General features: G+C 40.7%; 1 protein-coding gene across 1 annotated transcript in view; it reads right to left on the bottom strand.

Annotated features, from left to right (window-relative positions):
- Positions 1-25,455, bottom strand: part of LOC124614059 (laminin subunit alpha) — a 402,758-nt gene that overhangs the window by 41,298 nt on the left and 336,005 nt on the right. The window contains exons 46-48 of the mRNA XM_047142894.1: positions 8,718-8,999; positions 4,388-4,601; positions 1,643-1,975 (exon numbers count right to left, since the gene is read on the bottom strand). Of these exons, the coding sequence (XP_046998850.1) occupies positions 1,643-1,975; positions 4,388-4,601; positions 8,718-8,999 (829 nt within the window). The remainder of the gene's footprint in view (positions 1-1,642; positions 1,976-4,387; positions 4,602-8,717; positions 9,000-25,455) is intronic.

Below are 25,455 nucleotides of genomic sequence, written 5' to 3'. Positions count from 1 at the left end.
GCCCTAATTCAGCCCATGGATCAGGGGATTTTGGAATCAATTAAACATCATTATCAACATTCACTTCTCATCTCCTTGCTGAACAAAAGTGAAAACCACTCTATCGAGATTATGCTGAAAGCATGGAAAGCAATTAACATATGTGATGTTGTTTTCCAAGTGGCAGAAGCATAAAGTGAAGAGCGCTACCATAAATGAAGAGCTGGAGAAAATTGTGGCCATCTATTGATGCCAAGCTGGATCCAGTAGTGAGTGACAGTGATGAGCCAGTCAATTTGGAATTATCAATTACTTTATACACTGACATGTTCCACAACCTTCCAGCAGGAGAAGAAATTAATGATGAAGATGTCACTAAGTGGCTGAATGAGGAAAACTGTGATACGGACCAGACTTTAACAGATGAAGAAATAATCAAAAGCGTGCAAGAAAGTAATGATGAAAGTGATGAAGAAGAGGACACAGGAGGTGAGAGCATGAAGATTTCTCACATTTTTGGTGTTGAAGCTGCCACGGTCTTTCTGGAGTACATTATGCAACAACCAGATACATGCAGTACTTATGTAATGCTTGTAAAGCGGTTGGTTGATAAAGCATGCCACCATCACGTATCATCATTGTGACAGTTAAAAATTAGGGACATATTTTATAGTAAGAGATACAACTGTATAATTATGTACAGTATAACTCAAGGACTAAGTTGTCTTTAAAAATTAATGTATTTTTGGATTTAATAAAGTATAACCTCAACGTTTTAAAATTGTATCTTTCGATTTAATAAAGTACCGTACACTATATCCCCTATGTTTTGAAAATAAATAAAAAGCAAAATAAATGAATAAAATAAATTTCAGACACTCAATAATACCGCACTTCCTCTAATCCGGTACCCATATGTGCCAGGAATGGCCAGATTAGTGACAGTCTAGTGTATATGCATGTAGCTGTATAATTTTGAAACTAGTAATTTTTCAAATGTCATATAAACCTGACGTGCCCAATACCATTTTACAGAATGGCCTGTGCTCATAAGTAAATAAGTTTGTGTGGTCTGAGGCAGAAAAATAGAGAAAAGGTTTCTAAGTTCAATTGAGCCATCTCGTTATATTACAATAACAAAAATTCCAGGACGAAAACACTTAACAATAATGAGGTGAGACAATCAGTCACCTGAATCTAATCTATGGATGATACACAGACATGCATAACAGTACAGAGACATCACTAATGTTGAAGCTAATGCAGTGTCAATGTGTTTTGGTATCTGTGGGGCTGTGTGTGCAAACAAGTGTACTTAAACTGGAAAAAGAGCAATGGTTTGAAAGTACAATCATCCCGGTTCTGTTACATACATCTGTTTGTACAACTGGCATTACTATTGCCTTCATTGCTGCAGTTGTGTTTGTATTCCTCTCCTTTTTAATTTTTTGATATTGCAGTATCTTGGCAACAAGTGAGCTATGAGAGATCTCTCTTTGGTTTTCATCTGTAAATTATATCATGTGTAATGCTATTCAAAATGTTGATAAGTTGTGTGTGTGTTTTCATTCCACAAACTTATGTATCAGACCATTTTCTGTAACTGTGAAACAAATACACTGAGTCTCATAAATCATGCCGGATATGAGTTTTAGATAATTACCCGAGCAGGACACCCAGCAGTAACTCCAAATGCACCAGTATTTTGGCTGAGATCAACAGGTGTTCCTTCAATTTGGACATGATCTATACATCCATCAAAGTCAACATTTGTGACAGATACAATATTATGTTCTCCTGGATAGCCTCCAAAGTATAAGTTGTCCCAAAACTTCAGATCCTTTGCTTTCTCTGGTGCTTTGCCCTGGAATATCTTCTCTCCGTCTACCTTCAGAACACCATCCTGGTGGTAACGTATTGCACCAACAGTGTGCCAGTTTCCATCATTGTACGTTTTTGGTGACTCTATGCTGAGAAGGCCAGGTCCTAAATTGAACTGTAGAAACAGGTAACATAGATACACTTTTGTTCTAAGAAATACATTTAAATTGTATGTTTATTATTATCAACTGCAAAAGTGTTCAATTAATGAAAACCATGCAGTATATGTCGCAGACAAAACTTCTTATATGCTAAATTAAATTTATACTTATACCATAAAAATCAGATATTGATCATTTGTAAACTGTGAATAGAAGGTAATGTGTTTAAACTCTACTTCTTCTTCCTTTTTCCCCTTGGAACACAAACATCATTCCAAAAATAAAATGAAGAAATAATGACATTGTCAAGTTTCAAAAACAACAAAGAAACTACAATGCTTTGAGAAGGGGCTCAGTTCTCTCTTTAGGTGAGATATCCTGTACCTCCACATTCATGCAACATGCAGTGCCTCATCATTAGTTACATCCAAAAAACTAACTATCCTGGCATTTCATTTATAAATTGGTGGAGTTGTAGAATTGGGGCCTACTGATATTTAACTCTCAAATTTATATTGGGAGAAATAAGAATGTACAGCAAATGTTTTAACCACTGCTTACAGGCTGTTACTGCCAAGATATCTACAACCATGTGTTTGGTAGCCTGAAGAACATTCCTGGCAATTAATCATTTGAACCAGACCTGATGTCACAGCTCAACATATATTACTCACCAGTGGCACTCTTTGTAAGGTGGGCACAACATATTTATGAATTCAGTATAGTATTTCTAATAAAAGTAACTGCAATATCTCTGGACAAATAGTTGGACTCTGCCAAACTGCATGAGATGCCACTGCAGTGCACTAGAAGAATTCATGAAGGATAATTTGACAGTTTGAGCTAAATGTAACTTAGCATCAGATTTTTTCCTTATAAAAAAACTGTTTTATTAGTAGCACATAGCTGCTAGCATCAGGTCTCTGTTTTTGGTGAAAATTTAGTACAAATGTTTGACATGACTCCCGTACCTGAATCAAATGATTTAGATTATGCATTTTTTAAGATTATTAGGGAAAAATGTGAAGTGCACATGAGTTTTGCTGTTAGCTGTAGCTATTCTTTAAAGACACGGTGGATAATTCCGATCACTTATTCACTTGCTTGCCTACATGAAAACTGCTACTAGCTGCCAGACAGCTTAGATAATCATTTCTGTACTTCGGAGGTCATGCCTCTGGTAATTGTTTAGAATTTTGCATGAATCTTGTTCAGCACTGCCTCATACTTATTGCAACAAATTTTCATTATGTGTCACATTTATTTTCATTGTGTTTCAACAAATATATGTTTCTGCAAACAAAATTGGGAATGAGGAACTTACTCTATGACTGCACATCAGACTGCTGAATGGAACAAGAGATTCAGAAGCTAGTGTGGTAGCAAGAAAAGTGTCATGCACAAAATGAAATCCACTTCCAGCAGCAACTAGCTCTCCAACATGTTCTACAGCATGAGAACTGCCAGATTTAGCAAGATGAACATCACTAGTAATGGCTGGCAGTGCAGAAGCAACAGCACGCATCACCTGCCCCAGCATCTCCACCTCTAGAATTTGTATCATTTGAAGAGATTAAAGAAGATTTGTGCTCACATATTGATTGTCCCTGACAGTATTCTGATTTGTTACTGGTAACTGACCCTCAAAGTCAGAAAGCTTTTTACATCATTTCCACTACAATTTTTCCTCTGTTGCATAAACTAGCTACTCCAACACATCCTATATATACGTCTTTTGAGAGAAAATGTAACCTGCTTTGTTCCCATTTCCAGATCAAAACCACTGAAACTAGACTTAAATTTCACAAAAGCACAAAAAGCACTTAGCTCACTGTAACAGACTCCAAACTCTAAGTGCTTTCACTTGCAAACAATGTCATAATTCATATGCATTTTCTTTTTCTGACATGAGTCTTTTTCTGGAGGAAAATGGAAAAATATAACAAATGAACACTGAAATAAATATATGCACATCTGAAAGAAATGCTTTCTGTGCTGAAGCAGTTGTGGCCTAAAGAAAATTACATATCAATTCTACTGATTAGGAAAGGTACAATTTATGACTCTACATAATTTCTATTGTGTTGGTACCACTTTGTACAGAATTAAAGTGAGAGCAGCATGTACAGACTACATAGTAACATAATCTCCCATGCTATGCCCTCCGAACTCTTCCATCAGTATACAATTTTTCATACATCAGATAAGTATATTGTGCTTATATTGAGTTTGTAAATACTGAGTTGACTTCATAATACTACTGCAAGCAAATAGTTTAAAAAAATGTTCCCTTTGTGAAAAGATCCCACACCATCAGTGAAAATGGGGGTTGAGAGGCTACTCTAGGAATCTGTGAACAGGGTAACACATAGCTCACAGTAACCTTTTAAGAAGCTGTTCATACTTATAAGAGGTCATGTACTTACCTGGTACAGGACACTTCCATTTCTCAGCTCTATTGACAAGAAAGATTTGCTTCCTCTGCCAACCAAAAACAAAAGACCATTTTTAGCAAATGTTTTGAAACTAAGCTGTATGTCAGACTGTTGCTTCAGGCTGTAAGACTTGCCAGCCACCTGTACATATCCACTACCATCAAATCTATATCCAGTACTTTGCTGCAGGTTCACAAGTTTGTCTCTGTAAGAAGAATCATTTTATAAACATTTATGTATTGTTCACAATTATAGCACATCACAAATACTTTCAAATAATTCTGAATACAACACACACATAACATTTAATGTATATTTAGACTGGCATTCAGTTCATTTGTTAATGAGGTAAATTGTATCTATCCTTGTTTTATTTTGATCTGATGATTGTTATGGCCCTTAAGAAATGATAACTACACTGTAGCAAAGAAAAATTTCAATGTATTCCACTATGATCCCATCTTGTGCCAATTAGTATCATGGGAGTTATTTCCTGAAGTCTCAACTCAAGTCCTATCATCCTGTCCCTTCTTCTTTGTAGTGTTTTCCATATGTTCCTCTTTTCATCGATTCTGTGGCGAACCTCCTTATTCCTTATCTTATCGGACCAAGTAATTTTCAACAACCTTCTACAGCACCACGCTTCAGTTTTCTTCTTTTCTCATCCTATGCAGTACATTAGTCTGCCTCAAATATTTGAAATAATAAATTAAGAAGTGAAACAAGAACTAACTTCTTAGGCAGAGAGGATAATATTAATTAATTCACACATATAGACACAATGTTCGTAGATTCCATCAAGAAAGACAATTCTCAAGAATACAAGGAACAGTAAGGTTATAAACCAACACAACGAAATAATTCCCACAAACTACTCTTACAGAATGTGTTAACAGTTCACTAGAACTGAAGATAATCTTTAATGCTGTATTTGAGATTAAAAAGACTATACAGATGAATATATAAAACAATTAACTAGAAAAACCAATATAAGTTTGTCGTACAAAGACGATAAGACACGGCAGTCAAACAGCACCGACAAGTACTTGGCGGTCACGCCGTGGAAGTCGTAACGAAAGTGCATGGCAGAACCAAGGAACTTCTGTGGTATTCTGTGCTGTTTTGTCACAGTGACTATTGTTAGTGACAAAAGAACAATTGAGTGGAAAAAGATTTTTAGTAACTTTTAACTCGAACTTGCTTCGAGGCAAGATAGGTGAATGATTTCTATATAAAAGAGCCATGGTTAGCAAGCCAACACTGTTGTAAATGTAACTGCATTCCTAACATTTTAACACGTGGGGAGACTTACTTTACAGTATTTATTCATATGGAGAGTGAGATTTGTAAAAGTTTGATGTTTAAATATACATCGTTAAGTGAAGTAAAAGAAACTGTGTACGTCTACTTATTTCTATAAGTAGAAAGAGTCTTGAGAAATTCCTGTTTCCAGCAATATACTGTGGAGAAGAGAAGAAAGGGAGTTTGCAGCAGCAGGCTAACCAGCTAGGAAAGTTGGCTAACCATCTCAAGTAAGTTGTATCATTAAAGAAGTTGAAGTTTGCACACATACTTCACCACTTCAAGTCGTCCAAAACATTAGAGTGAAAGCTAAGATAGCAGCAGGCAGCAGATGCTATTTTGCCACACTACCCATGCCTAGGAGCTTGCTTCTACCATGAAAATCTAAAATCCTTGTTTACAGAACTACTATAAGACCAGTTCTTATGTATGGTACCAAGATGTGGACTATGACTGCAAATGAGGAATGGATCCTTAACATTTTGGAGAGAAAGATTCTGCGTAAGATACATGACCCAATATACAATCAAGAAGGTTGGCACATCTATACAAATGCAGAACTAGAACAACACTTCAAAGAACCTGACATTGTCACCACCATTAAAATAAGAATACTGCAGTGGGTAGGACATGTGGCCAGAATGGAGGAAGACAGAACATGTAAGAGGATTTTTAATGGCAACACTGGAGGCAGATGATGGAAGGGATATCCCAGAAAGAGATGGGAGGGTGGAATTGAAGAAGATATGAAAAATCTGGGTGTCAGAGGATGGAGGCAGAAAACCATATACCTGACAGAATGACACGATATTGTGATGGAGGCCAAGGCCCTTCAAGGGCTGTAGAGCTGAGGAACAAGTAAGCAAGGAAGGAAGGAAGGAAGGGAAAGACAGACTGCTACTTTCCATAAAGATGTCACAGTAAGTTGCAGACAGATACAATTAAAAGAAACTTACACATTAACTTTTGGCAACAGCTTTCATCATGAAAAGAAGAACACACACAGATTCATTCACACAACAAGCAAACTTCATGGACAAATGATCGCCATTTCCGGCAGCTCAGACCAGAATGCAACTGTCTAATGGAATGGAAGCAGAAATCTGGGAGAGGTGGGAAACAGGATGTGATAGCAGTGTATGGATGCGGGAAGAGAAGGCCACTGTCTGGTGGAGTGTGGAGGGATTAGACTGCTAACAGGTGTAGCGTTGGGTAGTTGGGGGGCAGGAAGGTGAGGAGGCATGTGAGAGGGAAGCAGAGCGAAAGAGGAGAGGAGTGGGAAAGCCAGGCAGGTGAAACATAATGTAAATAGATACACAAACACACACACACACACACACACACACACACACACACACACACACACACACACACACAAAAACCTTTTACATGAATTATTAATCTCAGGCATAGCCATAACATTATGTTTAACCATGAGTGGGGTCTGTAACTATAATTAGAAGACACTTACTTATCTCCCCTTTTCCAAACGGATGTTACCACCATGTATTTGTTGCTGTGGAAGCTGATGTAGTGAGTTGTCTTTTGTTACAAATATACAGTTCCTTTACAGGAGGCATTAACTATGGGAACACATTCAGTTTCTCTTTGAGTGTGTGTTAAAATATTCTGTTTCATACAACAGTGTACAAGCACCTTGCACATGAATTATTAAACTCAGGCATAGCCATAACAGTTTAGAATTCCTAATTTTGGCGTAAATGTTTAGCCTAAATTAAGTTGTTTATAGTTGCAGGTGACAAACTGTCAAGAAAAACCATCACTGTAAAAACGCAATACAGGAGGAAAACCACACCATGTGGTAAGAAGGTATGAATACACAATTTTATGTGCTCTTCAAAAACCTGTAATTATGATTTAGAAACTAATATTTATATGTATTTAAAAAGTAAAGAACATTGCTTATGTTTAACAGCCATAATAATAAAAAAAACACTGATGATGCTGCAACTGCAGTGAAACATGTCGAGTACAAAAAACAAAATTGTGTTTTGCTGAAGGCGGACCCCACTCAAAAACATATGTTATTGTTAAAGCAAACACAGACAAAAGAGCTTCAACATCAAGATGATTGTTGATATTTGTTGCATAGCCATTAGGTCATCATCTAATGCATGTTTCTGTACCTAACATTTCATCCCCTAATGCTGGAGACATCATCAGAGGCTATAAAGACTCAAACATAAACAAGCTCAGCGAGTCTAACTGTTTATACATGTCCATGCAAAGGACATATGCCAATCACTTACCACAAAAGAAGTGAAACAACATTAACGATCTACTTATACAAAACAAAAGCAATTCTCTGGGCAACATGGATAAATAGGCAGCAGCAGATAATGCACTGGGCCAGGGAAGCATCAAATTCATTTCTCCAATACTATATTTCTATCATTATTATGCTACGATGTACAGAAAGGCCACAGAAATTCAAGCACAAAAATAACTTTCATAGACAGGAAGAAGGACTGGAACTAATATGAGTTATGGCACTTAATGCTACATAAATCAAAAAGATTCAAATCTTCCACACTACAAGCTCCACAGCACAACTTAATGTGACTCCATGCTCTCAGGAAGTGGTCTGATGATGTCATCATGTGAGCATTTTGCAAGTACATACAAATAGCTTGGTTTGTTGAGTTTGCTTAAGATTGCATGCAGCCTCTGATGATGAGTCCAGCATTAAAAGATGAAACCTCAGGCTAGAAATATGCCTTAGAGCAACCTATTATCCATATAACAAAAATCATCAAGGATGCAAATACCAACTGTGAAGGCCTACAGTATATGATCCAACACACTGCCCATTAAGCTTTATAATCAGGCCTGTCCAATAACAATGTCTCTAAAATTATTTGTTTGGCACATAAAAAGACAAATAAATCTAACTGTATATCTATGAAATTCAACTGGTTCCTTATGTTTTCTTATCTTATTATTAATCTGATGTGAGATCCAAAACAAGAATATTGTTTGGTAGTAAAGTTACAATCACCTTTCTTTTGCTCCACTAATTTTGTCTGCATCTATAAAATTCCAGAGAGAAACTGGAGTATCTCCAATCACAAGGCCTTCTATCTCTCCATGAAATGATGGGGTTTGTATTGCAGTCTGCATCTCAAAGTCTGCTGGATAACCACCAACAAATATTTTTGACTGCTCTTGATCAAGATTTAAGATAGAATGTGTGCCAGTGAGAACTGCTTCTTTCTCATACACTTCTTCTTGTCCACCAGGACCTTCATGGCGTATAATTAGCTTAGCTATAAGGCCAGTCCTGAAAGCATATTGAATAAATGAAATTTCTTTCAGGTAACTGCTAATGTCAAACAAAACAAAAAGTATTGATATTAAATTATGATGTACAGTAATGAAACATACCTGTAATACCAGAATGCAATACTTGTATAATTTCCTCATCAAATCTTTCCTGCAACTTCTGACTCATTTACTTAACACTAATAATATTTCAGCTGCCTCATTTTGTGAAGTGCAACATCAATCAATAAACTTCAAGAACAAAAAAGAATGTTAGAATTTAAGTCAATTAAAATATGTGCAATCAGTTTTGGGTTATTAATTACACAACGAATGGACACAGTGTAAGAAAAGCTCTACAAAGTCACCCTCTTTATCTTGAGTAACAAGTGACATTAAAGAAAAATTAATCACTGCTAACAAAAGTTGAATTGAATTGAATTTTATTTTGCCCTGTATGATTACATGGTGTACAGTGAACATACATATAATATAGGACACGTCAAAGATTCAAAAACCTTCATTATCACATCAACACTGTAAAATTCCTTTTCCACCAGATAGTGTTTTAGATTCTTCGAAAATGTAGTGTCAAGTACATTGTCATGCAGTTTTTTAGGCAGACTTTGTGACAAAGCAAGCTGGGATATTTTTACTTCCCCTCTTGTTTTGCCATCTGCCTCCTTAAAATTCATTTTATCAATTTTGACTAATTACTATTAATATACTTGATTATAATCTACGTTTTCATAAAAGAGAAAGGTTGGCCCTCAGTCTTAAAATATATACCACCAGGTCTAATTTTGTGCTTAGTTGTATGTATGTAATTGGTTTTCTAATTTATTTTGACTATTCCTAGTTAATATCTTTTGTTATAGGGTGACATTAGTAATTGTTTTGTAAAACGGAAACGGAAGATCTTGGAAGAAGAGCGGGAGAGGAGAAGAGAAAGAATAAAGAGGTTCTGGGAGAAAAAGAGGAAAATGCAGTCCACGAATGGGCTACCCATGGTCCTACAGAGGTCGTAACGCAAGAAGAAGAAGAAGAAGAAGAAGAAGAATTCCATTGTTGACTTAAAAACAAATATAATTTCTGCACTAATTATAAACATTTGGAGGAACAACTGATAGTATTCTTAAAGGGTCTACAAGTGTTGGAACTTAAATAGTGGCAACTATTTATTCACAACCAATACAAAAAAGTTACATGTTTGCTCCTGTTACTTTACTCCAAAGTAGTCACCAGCATTGTGTAGAACCTGTTGCCAGCAATGTGGAAGGCATAGTATACCATTAGCAGAGCCTGTTCTGTTGATGGTGTGAATGGAGTGGTCTACTGCTTGTTGAATCTCTGGAACAATTCTGAAGCAAATCCCACAAAGTGGTTCCTTCATCTTCGGAATCAAATCAAAGTCACAAGAACTTAAGTCCGTGGAGTACTTTGGATGGTACCGTACTTCCCAGTCCCATCGACCAAACAGAGCAGCCACAGCTTGTGCTGTTTGTGCCCGAATATTGTCATGCAAAATGATGGGTGGGTTGCGCAGAAAGAGTCACCGCTTCTTTCGCAGAGCTGGTTGCATGTGATGCTCCGAAAATGAACAGTAATGCTGTGCATTGACAGTCTGCCGTGGAGGAATGTAATGCGTTAGGATAACACCATCACAATTGTACATGAGAATTGGCATAACTTTCATCATACTGGGGCTACTTTCGACTTCGTGGTGACCCATAATGACACCATTTGTTGGATTAGCATTTCAGTTTTGGCTCGTACGATGTGGCACGTCTCATCCAATGTTATGATACGGCCTCTCCTTCGCACTCATAGCACTCCAAGTGCATATGAGCAGCGTCGTAACGCATCCATTTCTGCATTTCGGTCAAGTCATGCAGAACCCATCGTGACGCAATTTTTCGTTTCCCCAGGCGTTCCTTCAGTATGCACTAATCCAGTTTCGTGGGAGAGCTCGCAAATTGTATGGCGTCGATCACTGTCCACTAATGCGAGAACAGCATGCACTTCCTCTTCATGCTAGGATGATCTGCCCAATGCATGTCTGCCACAGTTTGCCAACCTTTGTTGAAGGCTTTTACCCAAGGTGCCACAGTTCTGCACGGCAATGCCAATTCCCCATACACCTGAAGACCTTGATGACACTGTTGTGCTGTACAACCTCTGGCACATTTAATCTAGATACAACTCCTTTGTACCTGTTTCAAAAACATAGTGACACCATTACGTTGGACTTCTCACTCAAAAGTGACTGTTTCCCTCGATTGTGTCCATGCCAGTAATGTGGGACAGGCGAGTCCATTTACTCGGAGGTAAAGTAGATATGTCAGCATGTGCTATCAGCGACAATAGCAGATTCCATTGCATAGTGTCTCCACAGCAGTGTTACCACTATTTAAGTTCCAACCTACGTATTTGGCTCTATTTGAAAACATGTTAGCAAAGCCAGCTCTTGATTAATTCCAAAGTAATTAATAGTTTTGTCAAAAGTACTGTTTGCGTAACGATGTCCGTTAATTTCATCATTTTAACAAATAATTTGGCCGAACTCTTGCAGTAAAAGAAACTGTTAAAAAGATGCAATTTTTCAATGTATTCAGTTAATTTAATGAGTAATTTAATTATAATTTCTGTAAATTAAACATCGAACAGTGTATAGTTTCAGTGCCTACTATTGTGAGGATATATAAGGGCCTGGTTTTGGGTCCCGAGACAGTCAGTCCCCGGCCGAATTTCAGACAAGAAACCTGTGTTGGTTAGAACAACAACAATGCATCAACTTAACCGTGAAATATGTTTCACACCAATAGGCCATGTGTTAAAGCATTTACAGTGCCTGTTCAATTTATTTGAAAGACTGTGAAATGTGTGGTTAGGTTTTTAATGCTCGTAGACGTTCAACAGTGAACTATTGTAACAGTATGTGGATATGTGCCTGCAACCTATTAATGAGGCTTATCAAAAGTTAAACAATACTGCACTGGTTATATAACGGTGTATTATTGGAGGGTTGTGAGCAGTGAAAGTATAGAACTGCGAAATGCAAATGTGCACCCGTCAGCTACATCATTTAAAGTAGTCAGGGTTGAACTTTCCTCCCCCTTCCCCCACCATTTTTCAGCCAGTATAGCAACACAGTACACCGACACCAAGTGCAATCAACAATGAAATAAAGCAGGTGAACATCACATACAGTGAAAGTAAAGAAGTGTGAAATGCATCTGTACAACTGTCAGCTACATCATTTACGTAGTCAGTATCAAACTTCCACCCCTCTATTTTTCAGCCAGTATAGCAACACGGTACGCTGACACCAAGGATGAGCAACAAGATAATAAAGCAGGTAAATGGCACCCCTTAGTAATTTGATACCTGAGAACTGGGGTCCTTTTTCTAGCATCATCAGTCAGTGAAGTGTTGCATTACCACTCCATACTGCAGGTATGGTTCGAAAAGTCCATGGTATACTGTACACAGAAACTGTTTATCTGCATACTGTGCTAGCTGCTCATTATAAATATGATGGAGCTGAGTTTCTTACACACAGAATTAAAATGTTGTTTCCATTTCAGCTTGTTATACACAGTAAGACCTACAAATCTAATGGATTCTACTTCTTCTAGTCTTGTTTACCCCCCTCTAAACCCATGTGCACAGCCTTCTCTTTATTTCTGAACACTGCATACATAGTCTTTTTAAGGTTTATAACAAGTCCATTTTCCAGAAGCCATTGAGTTGTGATGTTTGCAGATATGTATGCTCTTCTCTCAAGCTGTGCCACAGTTTGGTCATTGTTCAGGATTGTCTTATCATCTACACGAATTAATTTCTTCTCTTTCTCTTCAACATCTATGTCATTAACAAACAGATTAAACAGCAAAGGCCCCATTACCGATCCCTGCGGCACTCCATACTTGATGGTTTTGGCTTCTGACTAGATATACATCCCCTTTTGATACACATCGCTTCCTCTTGCATAGGTATGATTCTATCCACTTCACTGCTTCCCCTCAAATACCATAGTTTTCTAATTTTCTTATCAGTATTTCACAGTCAGTAGTGTCGAATGCTTTGGAGAGGTCCAGAAACACTGCAGATACAACTTGTTTTTCATCTAAGGACTGTATAATATATTCTGTCAGATTGGCAATTGCTGATTCTGTAGATCCACCTTTCTGAAAGCATGCTGTGATAGTATGAGAATTTTGTATTTGTCCAGATAATCAATTAATCTCTTATACATAAGAACCATGGACCTTGCCATTGATGGGGAGGCTTGCATGCCTCAGCGATACAGATAGCCGTACCGTAGGTGCAACCACAACGGAGGGGTACCTTTTGAGAGGCCAGACAAACATGTGGTTCCTGAAGAGGGGCAGCAGCCTTTTCAGTAGCTGCAGGGGCAACAGTCTGGATGATTGACTGATCTTGCCTTGTAACACTAACCAAAACGGCCTTGCCGTGCTGGTACTGGGAATGGCTGAAAGCAAGGGGAAACTACAGCCATAATTTTTCCCAAGGGCATGTAGCTTTACTGTACGGTTAAATGATGATGGTGTCCTCTTGGGTAAAATATTCAATTCGGATCTCCGGGCGGGGACTACTCAAGAGAACGTCGTTATCAGGAGAAAGAAAACTGGCGTTCAATGGATCAGAGCGTGGAATGTCAGATCCCTTAATCGGGCAGGTAGGTTAGAAAATTTAAAAAGGGAAATGGATAGGTTAAAGTTAGATATAGTGGGAATTAGTGAAGTTCGGTGGCAGGTTGAACAAGACTTCTGGTCAGGTGAATACAGGGTTATAAGTACAAAATCAAATAGGGGTAATGCAGGAGTAGTTTTAATAATGAATAAAAAAATAGGAGTGCGAGTAAGCTACTACAAACACATAGTGAACGCATTATTGTGGCCAAGATAGACACGAAGCCCATGCCTACTACAGTAGTACAAGTTTATATGCGAACTAGCTCTGCAGATGATGAAATAAAAGAAATTATTCAGATGGTGAAGGGAGACGAAAATTTAATAGTCATGGGTGACTAGAACTCAGTAGTAGGAAAAGGGATAGAAGGAAACGTATTAGGTGAATATGGATTGGGGGTAAGAAATGAAAAAGGAATCCGCCTGGTAGAATTTTGCACAGAGCATAACTTAATCATAGCTAACACTTGGTTCAAGAATTATAAAAGAAGGTTGTATGCATGGAAGACGCTTGGAAATACTAACAGGTTTCAGATAGATTATATAATGGTAAGACAGAGATTTGGGTACGAGGTTTTAAATTGTAAGACATTTCCAGGGGCAGATGTGGACTCTGATCACAATCTATTGGTTATGAACTGTAGATTGAAACTGAAGAAACTGCAAAAAGGTGGGAATTTAAGGAGATGGGACCTGGATAAACTGACTAAACCAGAGGTTGTACAGAGTTTCAGGGAGAGCATAAGGGAACAATTGACAGGAATGGGAGAAAGAAATACAGTAGAAGAAGAATGGGTAGCTTTGAGGGATGAAGTAGTGAAGGCAGCAGACAATCAAGTAGGTAAAAAGACGAGGGCTAATAGGAATCCTTGGGTGACAGAAGAAATATTGAATTTAATTGGTGAAAGGAGAAAATATAAAAATGCAGTAAATGAAGCAGGCAAAAAGAAATACAAACGTCTCAAAAATGAGATCAACAGGAAGTGCAAAATGGCTAAGCAGGGATGGTTAGAGGACAAATGTAAGGATGTAGAGGCTTATCTCACTAGGGGTAAGATAGATACTGCCTACAGGAAAATTAAAGAGACCTTTGGAGAAAAGAGAACCACTTGTATGAATATCAAGAGCTCAGATGGAAACCCAGTTCTAAGCAAAGAAGGGAAAGCAGAAAGGTGGAAGGAGTATATAGAGGGTCTATACAAGGGCAATGTACTTGAGGACAATATTATGGAAATAGAAGAGGATGTAGATGAAGATGAAATGGGAGATATGATACTGCGTGAAGAATTTGACAGAGCACTGAAACACCTGAGTCGAAACAAGGCCCCGGGAGTAGACAACATTCCATTAGAACTACTGACAGCCTTGGGAGAGCCAGTCCTGACAAAACTCTACCATCTGGTGAGCAAGATGTATGAGACAGGTGAAATACCTTCAGACTTCAAAAAGAATATAATCATTCCAATTCCAAAGATAGCAGGTGTTGACAGATGTGAAAAATACCGAACTATCAGCTTAATAAGTCACAGCTGCAAAATACTAACGCAAATTCTTTACAGATGAATGGAAAAACTAGTAGAAGCCGACCTCGGGAAAGATCAGTTTGGATTCCGTAGAAATATTGGAACACGTGAGGCAATACTGACCCTACGACTTATCTTAGAAGCTAGATTAAGGAAAGGCAAACCTATGTTTCTAGCATTTGTAGACTGGACTACTCTCTTTCAAATTCTATAGGTGGCAGGGGTAAAATTCAGGGAGTGGAAGGCTATTTACAATTTGTACAGAAACCAGGTGGCAGTTATAAGAGTCGAGGGACACGAAAGGGAAGTAGTGGTTGGGAAGGGAGTGGGGCAGTGTTGTAGCCTCTCCCCGATGTTATTCAATCTGTATATTGAGCAAGCAGTGAAGGAAACAAAAGAAAAATTCGGAGTATGTATTAAAATACATGGAAAAGAAATAAAAACTTTGAGGTTCGCCGATGACATTGTAATTCTGTCAGAGACAGCGAAGGACTTGGAAGGGAGTTGAACGGAATGGATAGTGTCTTGAAAGGAGGATATAAGATGAACATCAACAAAAGCAAAATGAGGATAATGGAATGTAGTCGAATTAAGTCGGGTGATGCTGAGGGAATTAGATTAGGAAATGAGAAACTTAAAGTAGTAAAGGAGTTTTGCTATTTGGGGAGCAAAATAACTGATGATGGTCGAAGTAGAGAGGATATAAAATGTAGACTGGCAATGGCAAGGAAAGTTTTTCTGAAGAAGAGAAATCTGTTAACATCGAGTATAGATTTAAGTGTCAGGAAGTCGTCTCTGAAAGTATTTGTATGGAGTGTAGCCATGTATGGAAGTGAAACAAGGACGATAAATAGTTTGGACAAGAAGAGAACAGAAGCTTTCAAAATGTGGGTCTACAGAAGAATGCTGAAAATTAGATGGGTAGATCACATAACTAATGAGGAGGTATTGAATAGGATTGGGGAGAAGAGAAGTTTGTGGCACAACTTGACTAGAAGAAGGGATCGGTTGGTAGGACATGTTTTGAGGCATCAAGGGATCACCAGTTTAGTATTGGAGGGCAGTGTGGAGGGTAAAAGTCGTAGAGGGAGATCAAGAGAGGAATACACTAAGCAGATTCAGAAGGATGTAGGTTGCAGTAGGTACTGGGAGATGAAAAAGCTTGCACAGGATAGGGTAGCATGGAGAGCTGCATCAAACCAGTCTCAGGACTGAAGACCACAACAAGAGCAACAACATAAGCCTTTCCAGGATTTTTGAGAAACCTGATACCAGTGAAACTGGGCTGTAGTTGTTGGGGTCATCCTTATCCCCTTTCTTGTACAGTGATTACCTTCAGTTTTCTGGAAAAATTCCATCTCTGAGAGAGCTGTTTGCAATGTCCAGCAATGGTGAGATTATTTGTTCACTTACTTGTTTTGTTACATGATTCGATATTTCATCATCACCAGCTGATAAATAAATATACGACAAATATTTACAATAGAAAATATGAGCAGTATAGTATCTGCAGAACTGTTTTTCCCCTGTATCTTTTCCATCAGACTACCGATTCAGTTGTCCAGGGTTCAGTCTTTGGTAGGGATGTTGGGTGTTTAAAAATTGATGTTTCCATATAGACAAGTCTTTGAAACTTCATAATGTCAATGTTAAAGACAAAATATTGACCATCAATATTTGCAAAAAACCAGGCTACTTGTTACCACTGTAAATAATCTTTTAGCGATTTAAATAAATCACTTTTGACCATGTCTCGAATTCCAACACAGTAGTTAATAATTAATAAATATATTATATGTATTAGTGTAGCACTTTCTTGTCAAATGTGGTCATGGGGGAAGAGGGTGGGGTAATGGATAAAATAATTCTTTGAATTATGTAATAACATTTTCTGGTTTTGATGCATTAAGATTTCATTTGATCTACATAATGTAAGTACTTATTTAAAGGAAGCCATCAGACCCACAATTAGGATTTTCCAGATGTTTGTGTTATGTCAGTTTCATTTGTTACTTTGAAAGATAACTGCTATGAATAATAAACATTTTCAATTCCCTTTCATTTTCCTGTGGACAGTGCAACATTAATGATGATTATGAAATGATACAGCAGTGTATGAACTTCATACTTGCCAACAAGTGAGGTCAGAGGGTGTTGATACTTTATTTTTTATTTTTTAATACTTACAGTGTAGCAAAATGCACTACACAAATGAAGGACAGTTCCACATTATGTTAAATGTGGATGAACAGTAATAATCTGTTTATGCCTGGATCATTAGTGGAACTATAAACAGATAACAAATAAGTATTACAGTCCACTGAGAAACATTCATGGTATATGTAATGTTAAGTATTGCAGTAGATAATAATTAATAAATATATTATATGTATTAGTATGTTACTTTTTACACCAATCTGCATATTCATCATTTAACATTGATGTCCTGGGGCTCTATTATTATCAACTATCATCATTTCGACATCAATAATAAAATTGAAATCAGCATCGACAATTTGCCAACATTGCACAACCTTAATCCTTGGCCAGTTGTAGGGATATTTTCTGACACACATTACATCTTTTGTGTCTGGAAATGATTTTGTTAACGTAAAAAGACAAAATTGCACTATGGTTATGAGTGCATGTAACACTGGGGTCTCCATATAGTTGGGTAGGGAAGTCCATTCAAAGGTTACAGGAAAGCGAGTGCATACCAACCCCATCAGGACCATGTCGACCATGTCTAGTAAAGTACTGTGATGTCAAAACTAACCTTTGGGTTAATGACAGTTTTACCTGCAGCTCATGTACTTTAATTTTTGGGTATTTATGAAAGAGTTATTTTTTTCTATAATTGTGAGATAGAACTGGTACCTACAATCAGTAAGAAATATTTTTAGTACTACTGTTAGACACTTATACAGGGTGTTCCAGAAATGTTGTGACAATCTTCCATGGGTTGTAGAGGGTGTCTCAAGGAACAAATTGGGGATAAAAACCCATGTCCGGAAACATCATCCAATGATGCTGCCATTTCAAAAATACAAGCACTAGCACCTGCTACAAGACTACCCCTTCAGCAGCAAACTTGACTTTGTACAATGACGGACAGTAGGCAAAACATCTTGCAATGCTGTTTGTTATTCAGTGATTGTGACTGGTTGTCACAATTGCCAGTGGAGAAGATGGAGCTAGCTGCCGCGTAGATATGCTCTGTCTCGTAGGAATGCAATGCACTGTTGCCTTGGTGGATGATGGTTTCAGACAAGGGTTTCCATCTACAGTTTATTTTTCTCCTGTATACTAAAGAACATTGGAGACTTTATAGATCAGCAGGAGAAAAATAAACAGCAGATGGAAACCTGTGTCCAAAACAATCACCCACCAAGGCAACAGAGCATCCCATTCATAGAAGACATGGCCTTTCTATGCAGCAGCTACCTTCCTCTTTCCACTGGTGATTTTGGTAATCAGTCATGATCACTACATGACAAAGAAAATTGTGATACATTCTGCCAACAGTCCATCAGTGTACAAAGCCCTTTTGCTGCCAAAGGGATAGTCTAGTGGCAGGCACCAGCACCTATGTTCCTAACCTCAATTTGTTCCTCTATAACCCCCGGAAGTTTCTTGTAACATTTCTGGGATACTGTGTAGAAGTACACAAAATTATTCTAGCTTTTTGGACTATTAAGTTCCTTCTTTAGAAAGGAAAGAGGGTAGGTTAAAAAAGGAGGATAAGTCTCACTCAGATTCCAGGTTGAGAGGGACCCGAGTGTAGAGATGACAGGTGGAGACCTCATCCTCATAACCATTGAGTTTCTCTCAGCCTGCACTCTGAGTGACTTACTCTTCTAGTTTAACCTTTCCCAAGTTATTTTTTTCTTTCTCCCCAAGGAAGTAACCAGCTGTGCCAGAAACTAGCATAATTTTGTGTACTTCTATAAGTGGATATGAGCAGTACTAAAAAACCTGTCTACTGAAAGTAAGTACTTGTGGCGTCGATCCACGGATCGATAGACCAGAACATCATAAGTGTGTTATGTCTTTGAGTTGATCTTTGTTTTGTATACTTTCGGGACCTCAGTTCCGGCCCAGTCTCCGACCTGTACGTTTGTCACATAATAAAAGTATTGATGATTAGAAGAGAGAACTGTGGTCATTACCTTACCACCTTGATATCTCCTTCAGTGGTGACCCCAAAGTTCGAATAATCCATTGAACTGAGAACAAAGTGACTACCACACCGGCTTCCGCATTCCGCATGGACCTTTGTCCGCTACACAATGGCCTTCTACAACACGCCGCCACCGCCGCCGGTTTTAACCAGCAACAGCAACTAAATTCAAGCACGCCAGCTGTAGTTGGTGCCCAACGTGAATTTCTGGAGTCCTATAGCCCAGAGAACCCAGGGACCTTGTCAGGTGCAGTGGTTTTGAACATGATGCCAGTGGTCTCTGACTCCAGCTTTGTTAGCCCCAAAGTGCTTCAGTTTTTGCCGCACAGCAGTACCAGAAACCACTACACACTGATACCGAACTTTAATGCAAGTACTGTAAATAGTCAGGAGCATAGTTTTCATAATGTGCCACAACAGGGCGCCTTTTTGAATGTGCAAGCTCCATGTGTGTATCACTCTGTGCCGGTTGCACTCTACGTGAATGACATTCACCAGCCTGTTACTCCGAGTGTTCATCAGTGCAGTAATTTGAGCACGTCAGGTTCCACCAAGCTCATCAGTGACTCTGTGATGGACAATTTCACTGCAGATGTGGAGAACCAATTGCATAATAACCTGTCGAGCAACCGCTGTGACCACTTTGACCTCCCGCCACAACAACTGGTCCCATTTCGCTCCACGCCGGGTTTCCTGCTAACGGATGTTGTTTCCCCTCCAGCTACTATGAACACAGCCAGCATGTCTGCTTCCTCTCTACTGCCCTCATGACGCAGAGTTAATTCTGACTTTCCTACTCCTGTATCCGCGAGTGGCTGCCCACATTCTTCGACCACCTGTTCGTTGAATCTACCAATACTTCCGCCATTCCAACCTGCCCACCCAGAATTCAACCTTTTCGAGTAAACTTTCAGTGTCTGTGCACTACGCCCATTTCACATGCCTCATGAACCACCTCCACGACTGTGTCGACTTAATACATGACCTGGTTAAGTCACCTCCTCTGAACGAGAAGTACGCTATGGCTAAACAAGCAATACTGGAACGTATCTCCAAGACAAGAAGAGAAAACGTTCAACAGCTCATCTATGAAGAACGCCTCGGTGACAGATCTCCGTCCCAGCTGTGGCAATGCCTTGAAATTCTCATCTGTGAATGCAACATGCCAGACGCCATGTTCACCGAGATTTGGACGGAAAAGCTGCCTCGGCCTGTCCAAACGGCCATCTTCGCCTACAAAGATAGACCAAATAGCGAATGCTTGCGCACCTCTGACCGAGCTTACTCCGCTCTACTACATGAACGCCGTGCCCAGCAGTCCAGCAGCTATGCCAGTTTCCAACCACAACCAGGGCCCCAACGTGGATGCCCCACTAACGTAAGTCTGTCAAGCTTGCTGCACTACCGGCACCTTCACATCCGCACAACAACAGCACATCTGACTCCGCGGAAGACTCTGGGCCGCTGCCATCTGACCACTCACAGGAGCAGACGTCCACCCATAAATACTATTTCTTCCATGTAAAATTTGGGGAACAAGCACACAATTGTAAACCGCTGTGCTCCTATCCAAACTTCAACCGCAGGTTGGTGCCACCTCCTGCGATATAAACAACAGGTGCCATCCCACGCTCCATTCTGCGTCCAACATTAATGCTTTGAATGAACGAGTCTACATCCGTGACTTGAACTCTGGCACAAACTTACTCATCGGCACGGGCGCAGATGTTTCCCTACTTCCATCTCGTCTTGCTACCAAAAAGATCTGACTACACAAAACTGTACTACAGCTGTAAACTCATCTAGTTTGTCGTGCTTCGGTTCTACTTCATATGCAGTGTCCCTCTCGCCTGAGTGCAACCTGAAGTGGTCCTCCCTGGTGGCTGACATCAACAATCCCATTTTGGGCATTGACTTTCTACGACACCACAAACTGTGGCCTGACCTCATCAAGAATACAGTGTTCTACCATCCCACACAGGAACACATCCCGTGTGCTTCGTCAAGTGTCAATAGTACTGCTAAACAGGTCCACCTGGCTAGGAAGTGTAATAACCCCTCCTCTGAGCTCTTTTCATGGACAAATAAGTGGCTTATGGAGCGTGTCGAGTCTATACTCCTGCGCTTGAAACAACTTGAGCTACGCCGTCGCCTCAACGACTTAAGTAACGAGTTATCTTCAGCACGGCAGCAGCTTGCAGCAGACGACACCTCGGCAACACACAAGGTTAGTCGGTGCCACTACAGTGTTCTCGTGCCTGAATGCATTTGTAACCGTGTGCCGCATAAACTGTACAGTGTCCGTGTACCGCCAGCTCTAACTGTGCTAATTCGAGTGCACATTCATCCCCCTCCTCACTTGGGCAGCCAACTTCCCAGGCGCAGGTTAATGTTTTTGATTTACCGCCATCAGCAATTCATTCGTGCCTGCTACTGTCACCAAGCTCGAGAGCAGCACCTTCAGTTACTAATAAACAGTGTACCAACCTTGTTTCGCGTAGCTCACTTCTTTGTCACTCCCAGCCACCCAACAGTTGGCACTTATGCAAACTTTTGCCATCCGCGCCACAACCCAGCCTAGCGACCGCCACACACACTATACCACAGACAGTCGCCTCGTGTACCGCATCGCGCATTTCTGTGGTTACAGACGGCACCGCCCACAAACTTCGCTTGCAAGACGGACCACCTATCTCTTGCCGACCATGCCGTCTCAAGCCAGAACTCATGAAAGTGGCTTGTGAACAAATAAACAATCACTTAACAGCTGGCATCATCGAACCATCTGCCAGCTGCTGGGCCTCGCCTATCCACTTTGTCACAAAAAGCGATGGCACCTGGCATATGGTTGGCGACTATACTAAGTTGAACTCTCGTACTATCCTAGACAAGTACCCAGTTCCTAACGCCGTGGATTTTAACCATGCTCTTGCAGGTGCCAAATATTTCTCGGTAGTGGACTGTAGGAGGGCCTATTATCAAATTCCGATGGCACCAGAGGAGATTGAAAAGACAGCTGTTACAACACCTTTCGGCCTTTTCCAGTACTGGTTCATGCACTTTGGCCTCTGCAACGCTGCACAAACTTGGCAGAGATTCATAAACAAGGTATTGTTTCATCTGGATTTTTGTTTCGTTTACTTGGACGACATTCTTATTTTCAGTCCTACTTTGCAAAAGAACAAGGAACATTTGCACATTGTTAAAGACACTCTTACCGCTGCCAGTGTTGAACTGAATAATAATAAGCTCCAGTTGCACCAGACTTTGGTAAGATTTTTAGGCTACATCGTGTCAGTTAAGGGTCTCACTCCTCCCGAGGATAAAATCAAACCTGTTTTGGATTTGCCACACCCTCACTCGTTTAAGGAGCTGCACAGGTTCATTGGAACAGTTAACTATTATAGGAAGCACTTGCCTGCCACAGCCAAGGTTCAGGCTCCCCTAACAAACACCCTTGCTGGCAAAAATACGACCGGTATCCACCCGGTCCCCTAGACCCCTGCCATGGAACAAGCTTTTGACAAACTGAAGCACCTACTAGCAAACGCAGTAACTGTTGCCCACCCGCATCCAGATGCTACATTTTTTATTACCGCGGCTGCCAGTGATACCACAGCAGGTGCTGTCTTCAGCCAAACCGTCGGAGATACTACCTCTCCTTTGCAGTTCTTTTCTAAGAAGCTCAACGGCGCTCAAAAAAAGTACTCAGCCTTTGATAGGGAGCTCTTGGCAGTTTAAGAGGCTGTGAAATACTTTCGCGCTGCGGTTGAGGGTAGTGACCTCTACATTTTAACTGACCATAAACCTTTGGTTGCTGCTGTAAAGAACCCCCCGACTGACCCTCCACCTAGACACTTCCATCATTTGGACTTCATATTGCAATTTACCTCTGATATACGATACATCAAGGGTGCAGATAATGTGGTCACAGATTTTTTGTCTCGTGTTGGTGCTCTCACAACTCTGATAAGACCTCTATAACTTGCCTCAGCTGCAGTCTGCCAACACCGACACTATGGACCTTATTTCCGATCACAGCTCATCACTCAAACCTGTGCGATCCACCTTTCCCAGTGTCATAGGCGAGGTTTGGTGTGATGAATCAATTGGCACGCTGCGTCCCTTCATACTCAAACCTCTACAGAGACAAGTGTTCGACAAATTACACAACCTAACTCATTCAGGTGTGACAGCCTCTACCAGACTTATTTCAGAGCGCTTTGTCTGGCGCGACATGCGTCGTGACTGCCAAGCCTGGGCCCGTGTCTGCATTCCGTGCCAACAAAATAAAGTTTTGCGGCACACATCACCCTCACTAGGCAGCTTCACCACTCCTTCCAGTCCCTTCCACCACGTTCACATCGACTTGGTGGGCCCCCTCACCCCCTCTGAGGGTTACAGATACGTGCTATCTATTATAGACAGAACCTCTCGTTGGGTGGAAGCTGCCCCGCTACCCAATATTACATCTGAATCAGTGGCACAATCCTTCATAGACATTTGGATTTCACGCTTTGGCTGCCCTGTTTACTTGACGACCAACCTGTGAGGCATCAAGAAAATTCATTCAACAGCATACCACCCCCAAAGCAATGGCCTCGTGAAATGCTGGCATAGGTCGCTTAAGACGGCCCTCCGTTGCCATGGCCTCCTTTGGACGGAAGCCCTGCCATTCGTCTTACTTTGCGGACCACTTTCAAGAAAGACCTTAAAGGCTCAGTGGTCAAGTTTGTCTACGGCCAGTCCCTTACACTGCCAGGCGAACTTGTTGCTCCTACTCCAGTCGCCAAATCGTCTGAACTGCCGTCCTTGGTAGAACGGGTGAGGCTACACTGTAACAAGCTTCAACCCCCTTCCCCTTCCAGCCACACTCTGCCGCACACATATGTTCCCAAGGTGCTCGACACTTCCGAAAAAGGACTCAGTAACTACTGTCTCCCTCAACAGGGTTAAGCCTGCTCGCATCGCGTTTTCCCCTACCTCACCCACCGCTGAAGAGACCACGCTCTCTGGCCACCCCCGGCCTTCTTCCTCTGCTTATGATTCGAGTAAACTCATGCCTACACCGGCCCTGTCAACAAGCCCACACCCACACTCATTTCGGGGTTTTCCGTCTCCCGGCTCCCACAGCAGAGGCCCCAGCTCCCAGGCCTCTAATATAACAGTTCCATCTTCATGCGACAGCACACTGCACCACTCTTATAACTGGTGCAGCCCTCAGGTTCCTGCCACTCCCACTCAGACCTCACCATCTGACACTCTCCCCTCTACTCGCAGCACACCACCCTCACCGTGCTACGGTTTCCCCACCCCACCGGCTCAGCATACCTCTCCGTTAGCAGCCGCCACTTACAAGCTCTCTACCCATGTTCATCCTAATGACATAATGTGATTTATCTATCATCGTTAGTGGTGATACCGCATTAGTGTTGCTTGCGAATGACGATTTGTGTGACTCGTTAGGTGGTGTGTCACAACGTGTAGTGAAGCATTTCAAAATCTCTCAAAGTGCTACGTGTGGCAACCTACATGCTTACGTTAGGCCAAGTGGAAAGGTGATCATTAGGTTCCCTGCTGATGACACCCTTCCACACCAGCGCTCCCGCACCAGCCGACGACTACAACTGCTGATGTCGCTTCCAAGACTTCAGTATCAGCATTCCAGGATTTGCTCCATGCCCTCCTCCCACACGGCCCATGCCGTTAGACGTGGAGGAACTCACTGTAATCCACTTAAATTCTCGCCAACCTGCCCCACCTTTGGGTACGTACTCCATACTGCAGGGCGGGGGGGGGGGGGGGGGGGGGGGGCGGCTATGTGGCGTCGTGGCGTCGATCCATGGAACAATAGGCCAGAACATTGTATGTGTATTATGTCTTCTAGTTGATATTTGTTTTGTATGCTTCTGGGACCTCAGTTCCGGCCTAGTCTTCGACCTGTACGTTTGTCGCGTAGTAAAAGTATTGATGATTAGAAGAGAGAACCGTGGTCATTACCTTACCACCTTGATATCTCCTTCATACTTACTGTGAGAAGTTCTGGTAGAATGTAAA

The sequence above is a fragment of the Schistocerca americana genome, chromosome 4 (assembly GCF_021461395.2).
Source record: "Schistocerca americana isolate TAMUIC-IGC-003095 chromosome 4, iqSchAmer2.1, whole genome shotgun sequence".
Taxonomy (NCBI): Eukaryota; Metazoa; Arthropoda; class Insecta; order Orthoptera; family Acrididae; genus Schistocerca; species Schistocerca americana.
This window is presented reverse-complemented; position numbering and strand designations above follow the sequence as displayed.